Below are 11,780 nucleotides of genomic sequence, written 5' to 3'. Positions count from 1 at the left end.
AGCTCATACTCCTGAATGAGTGAGTGCTTCCTTGCCCGTTTCACATCATCAGTTCCTTCATGAGTCACCTCTAGTACATCCCACATCTCCTTTGCTGAGTTACATTGAGAGACTCTAAAGAACTCATCCATATTCAGTGCAGAGGTGATGATATTCTTGGCTAAGGAGTCATATTGGGCCTTTTTCTTCTCAGTTTCACTCCATTCAGACCAAGGCTTCTTTATTGTTTCATCTTTGACAACCTGCATAGGTATAAAAGGTCCACTGACCACTGCATCCCAGATTCCCATGTCAATAAATTCCATAAAGATCTTCATCCTGATTTTCCAGAAAGCATAGTTAACACCACCAAACATAGGAGGTCTATTAATAGATGCACCTTCAGCAAAAGGCATTTTAAACTCAGACATCATACACACACTTGAGCAAAATACAAGCCCTAGCTCTTGATACCAATTGTTGGGTCTATTAGTGTCTAAGTTCAAGAGGGGAGGGGTGAATTGAGCTTATAAAATTTTCGCAAGAACACACAATTTTTCAGTATTCCAGAGGCAAAAAGAACAAATTGTTTTTACATGAAACAGATTGATTCTGCAGAGCAGTCTTGGCACAATTTGAATTTTGTTCAATGTAAAATTGTGATCAACAGAGAATTATGACAGAACCAGATCAGCTTAATATTGTGAGGATGAAGGATACAACTATGCTTAGAAATCAACCAACAATTACACAACACAAGATTTCAAGAAGTATGATCCTTTCTTAGGTTTTAATGAATGGTCAGTTTGTTCACAATTCACTTAAACCATTATATGCAGCAACCTTGTTTATGATCAGAAAAATTTAACAAATCAGGGAGAACAGTTTTCACTTAACCCAGAATTAACAGATTCAATTTCAAAAGAACAGATTTAGTTCTTGACAGAATTAAGCAAGAAATCAGAAAAGAGTGCAGGGATGAGAATACAAGATACACACGTTTTTATACTGGTTCACTCATACAGAGCTACATCCAGTCTCACCTTACCCCAAGGTGGAATTCACTAAAAAACAGTACCAATCACTTACAAAACCAGCAGTTCTTGAACACTACAAGAACAACTCACACAATGCTGAAAAACCCTATTTCAGCACACCTTGCACTCCAAGACACCCTATCAAGGAGTGACTAACACATACACCTTTACAAAACAGAATAAAGGAAAGATTACACCTGAAAAGAAGATGCAAGAACTCAAAACCAGTAGTTCAATTTGCTGCAGAACTGCACCAGCACCTTCACCAAGATTCAAGGTTTCCTAGAACAAGCACACTTGAAAATCTCTTTGGAAAACCTTTCAAAAACTCTTTCAATCCTTCTTCTCACATGGAAATTGTTTGATTTCTGTCAAAAGCGTAATTCCTCAGCACTGATTCATGTGAGAGAGACTTTTCTTTATATAGAAAACAGTTTCTAACTTCTTTTCAAAAAACAGTTGAAAAGCAGTTAAGAAAACAACAGATTCAGTTTTGAACTTAACAGATTTATTTTGTGAAAACTGTCAACTCAGCTTAACAGAAATAACTGTCTGAGTGGTACCTTTGGTGCCCTAACTAACTTGTGAAAAATCTTTCAGCAGACCAAAGAATAAACCTGTTCTTTCACAGTAAAACAGATTAAAGTATAACACACAGGTCAGCTCAGCTTAACTGAAATAACGAACTGAGCTTTCCCTTGGTGCCTTAACAGAAATTTAGAAAAGCCTTTTAACAGAGAAGAAATAAACAGATTCTTTCTCCATAAAACAGATTTATTTGTGTACTGTTTTAAAACTGTTAAAACCATTTAAAAAGCTTTTCAAAAACCATTTAACGAAATCCTTTTTAACAGAGAAGAAATAAACAGATTCTTTCTCCATAAAACAGATTTATTTGTGTACTGTTTTAAAACTGTTAAAAACATTTTAAAAAGCTTTTCAAAAACCATTTAACCACATCATGTGCTTGATTTAGACGTGGTTAGGCATCTAGGATAGGTTACACAGCAAAAGGCAATCATACACACTTACAAGCCTAATTACAAATGAATCTAAAATCCTATTACAATCTTTAAAGCACTTAAGCCATTTTCTTCATCAAACACACATCAAGTCTTGGTAGGGAAGAAGCTTCCTCCAGCTTCAACAAGAACAACCTCTGTCTTTACAGGATTTCAAACACAAACAGTATGTAAAAGAAGTTCAATTACAAGACGCTAAGTAAGGATAGAAAACACCTGGAATTACAGAACCAGAGATCCTATGATCAGCACTTGTCACCACAACAAAGCTTGAAAGCACTCTTGCTCTTTTTGAAAACACTTTCAAAAAACCAAATATCTTTTTCAAATCTGAATCAATACTTGTTGTATTTGTTGTATATTTTGACTAGAATGAAAGCCTAATTTATAGTCTTTGAAAAGCAATCGTTTAAGGCAAATTTGAACAACTGAATCAGTTAAAACAAGTTTTCAAAAAACTGTTATGAAAACACACATTTAACCGGTTGAAACCACGATTTAACTGGTTGAATGAGTCAAACAGTTACACAACTGATTCAAAAAGCAGTTTCAAAACTTCCAACCAGCTAAGTGACAAACAACCGATTATTTTGACAAATCAACCAGTTGTTTTCCCTTTGCTTGGTAAAACACTTAGTTTCTTAAAACAAATTTAATCAAGCTTTGTGTAGGCTTCAAGGACTAATCTTAACAAAGATTCTAAACAGCTTAATCTAAACTCAAACCCCACAAGCAACACAACAAAGCTCCCATCTTCAACATCAACAACACATCAAAGACCTTAAGGAAGTGTTTCAAACTCTTCGCGACCACGACCACGACATGCAACTCAACCTTGATAAGTGTGCGTTCGAGGTTGAAGGAGGAAAGTTCTTGGGTTTTATGCTCACTCATCATGGCATAGAAGCAAACCTAGAGATGTGTAGGGAAATCACCGAGATGCGAAGCTTGAGAACGTCAAGAAAATTCAAAGACTGATCGGGCAATTCACAGCTCTTTCCAAATTCGTACCAAGGCTAGTAGAGAAACTCAAGTGCATTGTGCAATTGTTATGCAAGGCAGCTACGTTCTAGTGGACGGACGAATGCGAAGCTATTTTTCTTCAACTAATAGCCTTCTTAACGTCCCCAGGGTCATTCAAAAGACGAACATCGGGCTTCAAGATAGATACTTTAGATAAAAAAAAACCATCTAAAGTTGTTGGACCCCTGAAGAAAGTAAGGACGTTTAAGACGCATGGATAAACCCACTCGTAGTTTGAACAGTCAGACACAAGGTCGACCGCATGGTCCAAACCACTTACGTCTCTCACACCACCAGATGCGGTATGGGTAGGTTCAGAAGACTCAATATTTAAAACTATATCAGAAGACTCGGCAGGAGAAGACATTACTAACCTTTTTAGAAGAGAAATGTGTAAGAAAACTTGTTTGGAGACTCGGTACTCGGAGCAAGCTCTGAAATCTGTAGCACAGTAAGTAAGCAATAAACCTTGTAATGTTGATGGGCATTGTTATTTATAGAAAAACCAAGAAGAGAGAGAATAAGGCATGCATTGCCTAACATCGTTAGATCACCCTTCATCCAAGGGTTCATGCCACTCGACATATGAGATGTCACGAATTACCAACTTTCAGATCTCTTCGATCAAACGATACTCACCAAATGACTTTTCCAAAAAAACGCATGTCACATTTGACAACATTAAATTATTAAAATAAATTATAAATTTATAATGTTAATATAAGTATGTGAATAATAATGATAATGTTTATTCAAATTTTAATATTAAACATAAATAAATATATGTAAATGATAAAAATAAAAAATAAATATTTTTTTTCAAAATTTTATCAAATAAAAAAATAATTATAATCATAAAAAATGTTCTCGCCGGTTGACTCAGTCGTCGTTGACTTCAAAGGAAGATGGTGGCTCCTCGTATCTCCTAGTGGTTTACGCTCTCTCCTTGGGTGGCTGAGAGTGGCTTCGTTGAAACAGAGGGGGTCATACTTGTTGATTGCACTCCGACGATCAAGTCAGTACTGGGCTAAAAAACAATAAGTCACTACACCATTTTTTACTTTAGGCAACACTGACATATCAACGGGTAGAAAAGTGTTGCCTAAAGTGAGTATAAGCAACACTTTTTTATTGTTGTCCACTTAGTAAGATTTATTTACCTTTATCTCAAAGTATTTAGAAAAAGTGTTGCCTATTTATTTTAAGCAACATTTTATAAAATGTGGACCAGATTGTGAGTACTTCAAAGAATGCTTTTAAAATTGTAGACATGTTAAATAGTATTTTAGGCAACATTTTTTAAAATGTGGTGTTTAACTAATATTTTAGATAACATTTTTAAAGTGATTAAATAACATATAGGCTTAGTTTTTAAATTGTGATAATTAAGTTTTTAAATTGTGATGATTAAATTGTGATTAATTAAGTTTTTAAATTGTGATAATTAAGTTTTTAAATTGTGATTAATTAAGTTTTTAAATTGTGATAATTAAGATTCAGCTTCGTCACGAACTTACCTTGTTATTGAGTTGGCATTGAGTGGTCGTCATTGAGCTGGCATTGAGTGAGTGAACCTTGTGCCATCACGAACGAAGACTCTAAGTCGAAGCCGAAACCTTGTGCCAACAGAAACCCTAAGTTGTTCGCTACGAAGCAGGAGTGGCATTGTGCGAGTAGTAATGTAAGCTGTTCGTTCTTCAAATTCAACCACAATGACGTTGTCGGAGGCAAAATGATGTGAAGAGACCGGTTTAAGTTTTCTTCCTTCCATTTTCGCATCTGTTCGTTCTTCATTGTGCTCTGTTTTGCTTCTCTGTTGAATTTCTTGCATTTTAGGTTCTCTGTTGGATTTCCTGCATTTTAGGTTATCTGTTGGATATTTTCTGTATTGTTTGTTCTCTGTTGGATTTCCTGGCTTTTAGGTTCTCTGGTGGATTTCCTGCATTTAGGTTCTCTGTTGAATTTTCTGCATTTTCTGCATTTTAGGTTCTCTGTTGGATTTCCTAGTTTTAATTTTAGGTTCAGCACATTGCTTTTTTCTTTTACCATTTCTTGAATCTTTAGTTTGGCAATTTCACAATTTGACTAATAAAATCCTTGTTTCAAAATTCCATAAATTCCTATATTGTTACAAAGTGAAGGATTCTTGGACTATAGTTAAGGAAAAGAACTTTTAGTTTATAACTTACTAAAGCATTTGTATCAAACTAAAAGGACACAGACAACCTAAGTGGCTTATAATATTGCAGAATAGTTTCCCAGTAACATCATTCAGTTTGGTTAAAGTCCAACTAGTAGCTCAGCTTCTCTGTTTTTAAAATGGAGACTAGTCAACTTGATTAGTGCATAAATCAACAAGAAAAGGAACAAGATGGATTTTAGGAAAATTACAAAAAACATGATGAGAAACAATAACCTCTGCACTCAAAATAATTCTTTGTTTTCTTTCTTTAGTATTTCATGGACTCAGATTTTAGGATTTATTTACTTTTTCGAGTGTATTTCTTTTTAATTATAATTGTAGCTTGGACTTGTTAATTGGACCTCAATTGAACACATTCAATCAAGGTGAATAGTATAAGCTAATCAATTGTGAATATTCAAATTTATCAGAATTTAATCAGTTGGTTGGTATTTGTTATTTTGCAATTGGTGCTGCAAAGGTATAAACTTAGTAGAAATGCATAAGAGGAAAATTTACATGCCCATTATATTCTGTGGACTTAGTAGAAATTTCCTTTTTTCCCAATCAATTGTTTAAAGATTAATCTATACTTACTATTGTATCTGCTTTTCATACCAAAACAATTATGGATGATGTGCATCAAGTATTGTGTTTTTTAAAGGCAAAGAGACAATAAGATCACTAAAATTGATAATCATACAGTGTTGTAGCTAAGTTGTAATTTCTTAGTAGCAGAGAAACTGTATCAACTTTCTTGTTATTAAAAATGAGAGAGAATGAAAAAACAAGAGCACTGTATGAGCATGCCCATAAATAAGGTAGTAGTCATTTTGCAGCTTATGAAAAATCCATCTATTCCTAGCACTTTTGTCTGTTGAATGTTATCATATTGTAATGTGAAAACTCAGATACCCAATAATTTTGAATTTTGAATTCCTTAACAAGTAGACATATATATTAAGTATTATAATAGTTTTTTATAAGAGAATTAAGAACCATAATTAAGTATTATGATAGTTTTTTTTTTTATAATTTTGATTAGGAGAATTTATTGTATCTAATTATTGGAATTATCAACGTAAATGACAACACATATATTAGTTCCAACATAAATGACAGATTCTTGCATATATTAGTCTAATAATAGTTTTTTATATTGATTGATGAGCATTAGGAAGGCATTAATTTGGAATCAAATTTTTGAACACCCATCATAATCTCCAAATCAAAGACTAATGTAACTAGCTCAATTCACATTCTACTATGCTAATTTCAGCCTTTCATTTTGCATATAATATCTTATACTCTTCTATAATCTCTCCCATCCCATTAATAATTTATTGTTTATTATGTGATTGTTGTTCCATATATTCTGTCTAATAAATTCCTATTCATCCCATTTTATTTTTTATAGATTATAATTTTTAAGTTTAGTAAGTCTACTCTTATCTTCAACAATCGTAGCTATTGTTATTTTATTTTTACTTCAATAGATTATAATTTTTAAGTCTAGTAAGTTACTTTTAATTTTTACTTCAATAATTATATATATGTATATTTTTAATCCCATAAACTACGTACTAAAATATTGTACTACTCCTAAAAGGATAAAATTTATTTTAATGTTATTTTAATAAAAATAAATTTTATTTATAGTTTACACGTGTGAAAGGCTGGACCACTTCCCTTTATAAAAGGAAGATAGAGGGAAGAAGAATACCCTCCAGGTTTATCTTTTATTTTCTATATTTAATATGCCCTTTTTATTCTGATGGATTTTATTTTCTATATTTAATATCCCTTTTTATTTTTTCCCTTTTAGGTGAATTTGGCTGATGAACTGAAGTTGTATGAAGATTTATTTGATAGCACCGAAGTTTCAAACCTTATTTCATAGGTGAATGATATAAGAATTTCTGGAAAAAAGTGACACTTACAAGGTAAATTACTTGATTGTTACTATTTCCTTGTTTCCTTTTTTAATAGGACTTTATTGATAGCAAATAGTTGTGACAATTTGCACAACAGGTCCTTTGTCCATATTCTTGAAGTTGGAAGTTTCAGTAAGAAAATGTGATTGACTTGTATATATTTTGTCTTTGGCTCATTTAAATAGTTGAATAGTCTATTGTTATCAATATTCTAGCTCAAAGTGTCTGGTTGGACTTAACAATATTTAAGTTTAAGTTATTGTATTTTAATATTTTTTAGTAAGTATCATTTTAATTAGGATTCAAAATGTGAGATGATTGGAAATCACTTTTACGTTACGAAATAGACATATATATATATATATATATATATATATATATATAAAGTATTAAAATAGTTTTTATATAAGAGAATTAAGAATTATAATTTTAAATTGCAGATTTATCTCCTATGTGTCCTATGTGTCAGCTGCATATTTTGTAATTACAATCCCAATTTATACAATATTTCTTGCATATAATTTGTGTACATAATTAATAGTTAATTCTTAGGCAACTAATTAGAAGAATTTCTTGCATATAATTTGTTTATATTTTACATTAAAGGTGATGGAGAAAGAGTGGGCAAAATTCCCAAGGTTTAGCAGAGAATATATAGATGGTCTTGAGTCATTTTTAGATTTTGCTTACACTAGAGGAAGACCTCAAGGACGTGAGATTTTATGTCCATGCGCTGATTGTAGAAACTGTGTTTGGGCAAGAAGACATGTGGTTTATGATCATTTAATAGCCACGGGCTTTCTAAAAGGATATAAGGTTTGGATTCACCATGGAGAAGAAATATCTTCGACTACAAAAAGTGATGATGACATGATAGATAATGAAGATTCACAAGATGATATTTATGGCTTATTGTATAACACACATAGAAATGTGGTAGAAGCAAAAGGAGGCAAAGAGGGTCCTAATGATGAAGCTAGAAAGTTCTACCATTTGATTAATGATGCAAATCAAGAACTCTACCCTGGGAGTAAAAACTTCTCCACTTTATCTTTCATCATTCGACTGTATTTATTGAAATGTCTTCATGGTTGGAGCAATTCTTCATTCACTGATCTCCTACAATTACTAAAAGAGGTTATGCCTAGTTTGAATATTCCTGATTCTTTTAACAAAACAAAGACTATGATTGGTGATCTAGGCCTTGATTATAAAAAGATTCATGCGTGTCCGAAAGATTGTATGTTATTTTGGCAAGAGAATGAAGGTCTAGATGTTTGCAGTATATGTAAATCTTCACGATGGAAGGAATTTCCAAATGCCAATTCTGAGGTTGAACAGCCAAAATATGAGCATAAAGTTCCTGCCAAAGTATTGCGACACTTTCCATTGATTCCTAGACTTCAAAGACTATTTATGTGTTCAAAGACTGCTGAGTCCATGAGATGGCATGAAGAAGAACGATCGAAGGATGGGAAAATGAGACACCCCGCTGATGGTGAAGCTTGGAAGAACTTTGATAGTCTTCATGAAGATTTTTCTACTGATTCGCGCAATGTAAGACTTGGTCTGGCTAGTGATGGCTTTAATCCATTTAGGACCATGAGCATATCACATAGCACGTGGCCTGTGATGATGGTGGTGTACAACTTTCCACCTTGGTTGTGCATGAAACCTGAATATACAATGTTATCATTGTTGATTCCGGGACCACAATCACCAGGAAATGATATTGATGTGTACCTTCAACCGTTGATTCAGGAGTTAAAAGATTTATGGGAGTTTGGAGTAGAAACATATGATGCTTCAGAAAATGAAACATTTTTATTGCGTGCCGCTCTTCTATGGACTATCAGTGACTACCCTGGGTATGCGATGTTGTCAGGTTGGAGCACCAAAGGAAGATTAGCTTGTGCATATTGTAATTATGACACTAAATCATCCTACTTGAAACATAGCCATAAAATGTGCTATATGAACCATCGTGTCTTTTTACCAATGAGCCATCCTTGGAGATCTAATAAGAAGTCTTTTAATGGAAAAAAAGAATTTGGATCTACACCACACATGTTAGAAGGGCCAGAAATCGTAGAAATGTTAAAAGATTTCATCAATGAATTCGGAAAGAATGCAAAAAAGACAAGTGATGGTCCATGGAAAAAGAGATCAATCTTTTTTGAGTTGCCTTATTGGGCAACAAATAAATTACGTCACAATTTGGACGTCATGCATATTGAGAAAAACATATGTGATAGTATTTTGGGCACTCTTTTGGATATTCAAGGGAAGACAAAAGATCATGTTAATGCTCGTTATGATTTGCAAAATATGGGAATAAGAAAGGATCTTCATCCAAGGGAGATTGATAAAGGCCGAGTACAATTTTCAGCAGCCTGTTTTTCAATGAATGCTAATGAGAAATCTATCTTTTGTGGTGTTTTTAAGGCTGCCAAATTACCAGATGGAAGTGCATCAAATATTTCAAAGTGTGTGCATGTTAATAACAAGAAAATATCTGGTTATAAGAGTCACGATGCACATTTCATGTTGCATTACTTACTACCAGTGGCAATAAGAAGCATTATGCCTGATACCGTGGCTAATCCTCTAATTCGATTTGGGTCATTCTTTCACTCTATATGTCAAAAGGTTATACAAGTGCAAGATATGGATTACTTGGAAGCAGAAGTAGTACAAATACTTTGTCAATTAGAGATGATTTTTCCACCTAGTTTTTTTGACATAATGCTTCACTTACCTATTCATTTGCCGAATGAAGTGAGATTAGGTGGCCCCGTTCAATTTCGATGGATGTACCCCATTGAAAGATATTTATGCAGACTGAAGAATTATGTTCGAAATAAAGCTTACCCAGAAGGTTCTATTGCTGAAGGGTATTTGGCAGAAGAGGCTTTGACTTTTTGCTCAAGATATTTGCATGGAGGTGTAGAAACAAGGTTAAACAGAGAACGTCGCAATTATGATCACAATGATGTATGTGAAATAGATGCAATTGATTATTTCTCAAGTCTTGGTCGCCCTATAGGAGGGAAAAGTAATGGTAAACCATTTTCTATAGATTTCACATCGAAAGCTCAAGCTCATCGATACCTCTTATTCAATTGTGATGCAATTGACATATACATCAAGTATGATAATAATTTCCTATCCTTTATATCTTGTCATATAAACTTATTATGTAGTTTTAACCAATAATATATTGATGCCTTTGCAGAGAGTTTGATGAGAGTGTTAATAGGGGCACTAAAAGAGGAAAGTGGGTGAAGGCCAAAACCCAAAGTCGAGAATTTAGTGAATGGTTCAAAACTCGAGCCTTGAAAGATGACGTGTCTTCTCAAATTAAAGAGTTTTCTAGAGGGCCAAATAATGTTGCAAAGAGGTTTTCAGGTTACCTCATTAATGGATATAGATTTCATACTATGAAGCGGGATGCCAAACACAAAACTCAAAATTCTGGTGTAACATTGGTTTCATTGACTTCAAGTTTTGCAAGCACAAAGGATGACAATCCAAAAATTGAACCCATAACATATTATGGTGCAATCAAAGATATATTTGAGTTAGATTATTATGGTAGTTTCAAGTTTGTGATGTTCAAATGTGATTGGTTTGAGGTCGAAGAAGATAAATATGGACTTACTTGTGTATATTTCAACAAAAAGCTTTACCAAAATGATCCTTTTATGCTAGCTTCTCAAGTCCATCAATGCTTTTATATCGAAGACCCTTTAGATGCAAATAGGCATTATGTTTTGAAAAAGGTTCCAAGAGATTTATTTAACATGGGTGACCAATCAAATGGTGTTGAACTAAATGTTGCAAACAATGATGGTGAACTAAATTGGGCTAGGGAAGACATGCCTGTCACAATATTTGAAAAATCTTCTAGTGTAGGCCAGAGAAATGTTTTTAATGAAGATGATATTGATGAAACTTTATTTGACTTCATGGACTAGATACTTAAAATAGGTAATAATTTTGTTACCTTTAACTACTTACTACTACTACTATTGTCTTATATATTTGTTTTTCCAATACTAAATGTGGACACATCATTACACTTTTGCATACATTTTAGAATTCTTGCTATCTAGTGTTATCTAGCCATTTTTCTATTTGCAACAAACTTATAGTATTATTTCTTGGCAGGCTTGTATCAATTCTTTGCTTAATCATCTGTTGGCTTCAATTATTCAAACAACAAGGGAGAATATCTCATATTCACTATTCAGAGGTGAACTTCTGCTTTAACATATCTTTGAGTTATGAGTTATTTATGATACACAAGTTACAATGAAGGTTATATTTGTCACTTTCAGTATCTATCATTGACCCATCACTCACAATTTTGTGTTCTTGTTTTAGTCAATGGGAAAGGAAGTAGATTCAAGTAAGGAATTGCTTAGGAGGTTCCATGTCAAACGTGAAAAAGGAAGCATTGTTGAGACAACTAGGGAACCTATGATTGTTTCTAATGGACAATTTAATTTGTCCAATTATCAAGTGGGATGCCAAAATAATAAGACCCCAATACAAGCCATTAATGATTCAAGAGCCAAGATACAAGCCATTGCACGATCTT

The 11,780-nt window shown here is 33.3% G+C and overlaps 1 protein-coding gene and 1 long non-coding RNA gene across 2 annotated transcripts; both read left to right on the top strand.

The window, feature by feature from the left end:
* The first annotated feature begins 4,708 nt into the window (after positions 1-4,708).
* On the top strand, positions 4,709-7,405 carry LOC137833019 (uncharacterized). The gene is made up of 3 exons (XR_011084646.1): positions 4,709-4,810; positions 6,903-6,973; positions 7,069-7,405. It is a non-coding gene; the product is annotated as an uncharacterized lncRNA (long non-coding RNA).
* A 381-nt stretch (positions 7,406-7,786) lies between these two features.
* LOC137833287 (uncharacterized) lies at positions 7,787-11,154 on the top strand. Its single transcript, XM_068641647.1, has 2 exons — positions 7,787-10,326; positions 10,413-11,154. The coding sequence occupies exons 1-2, from the start codon at positions 7,787-7,789 to the stop codon at positions 11,152-11,154; spliced, it is 3,282 nt and encodes a 1,093-aa protein (XP_068497748.1).
* Positions 11,155-11,780: the final 626 nt, after the last annotated feature.

This window comes from Phaseolus vulgaris, chromosome 6, assembly GCF_000499845.2.
Source record: "Phaseolus vulgaris cultivar G19833 chromosome 6, P. vulgaris v2.0, whole genome shotgun sequence".
NCBI classification, from domain to species: Eukaryota; Viridiplantae; Streptophyta; class Magnoliopsida; order Fabales; family Fabaceae; genus Phaseolus; species Phaseolus vulgaris.
This window is presented reverse-complemented; position numbering and strand designations above follow the sequence as displayed.

Excerpts from the sequence above, each read along its gene's own strand:
- LOC137833287 (XM_068641647.1), top strand. The coding sequence starts at position 7,787 with ATGGAGAAAGAGTGGGCAAAATTCCCAAGGTTTAGCAGAGAATATATA. Across the intron at positions 10,327-10,412 it reads GCAATTGACATATACATCAA|AGAGTTTGATGAGAGTGTTA; the intron begins GTATGATAATAA and ends ATGCCTTTGCAG.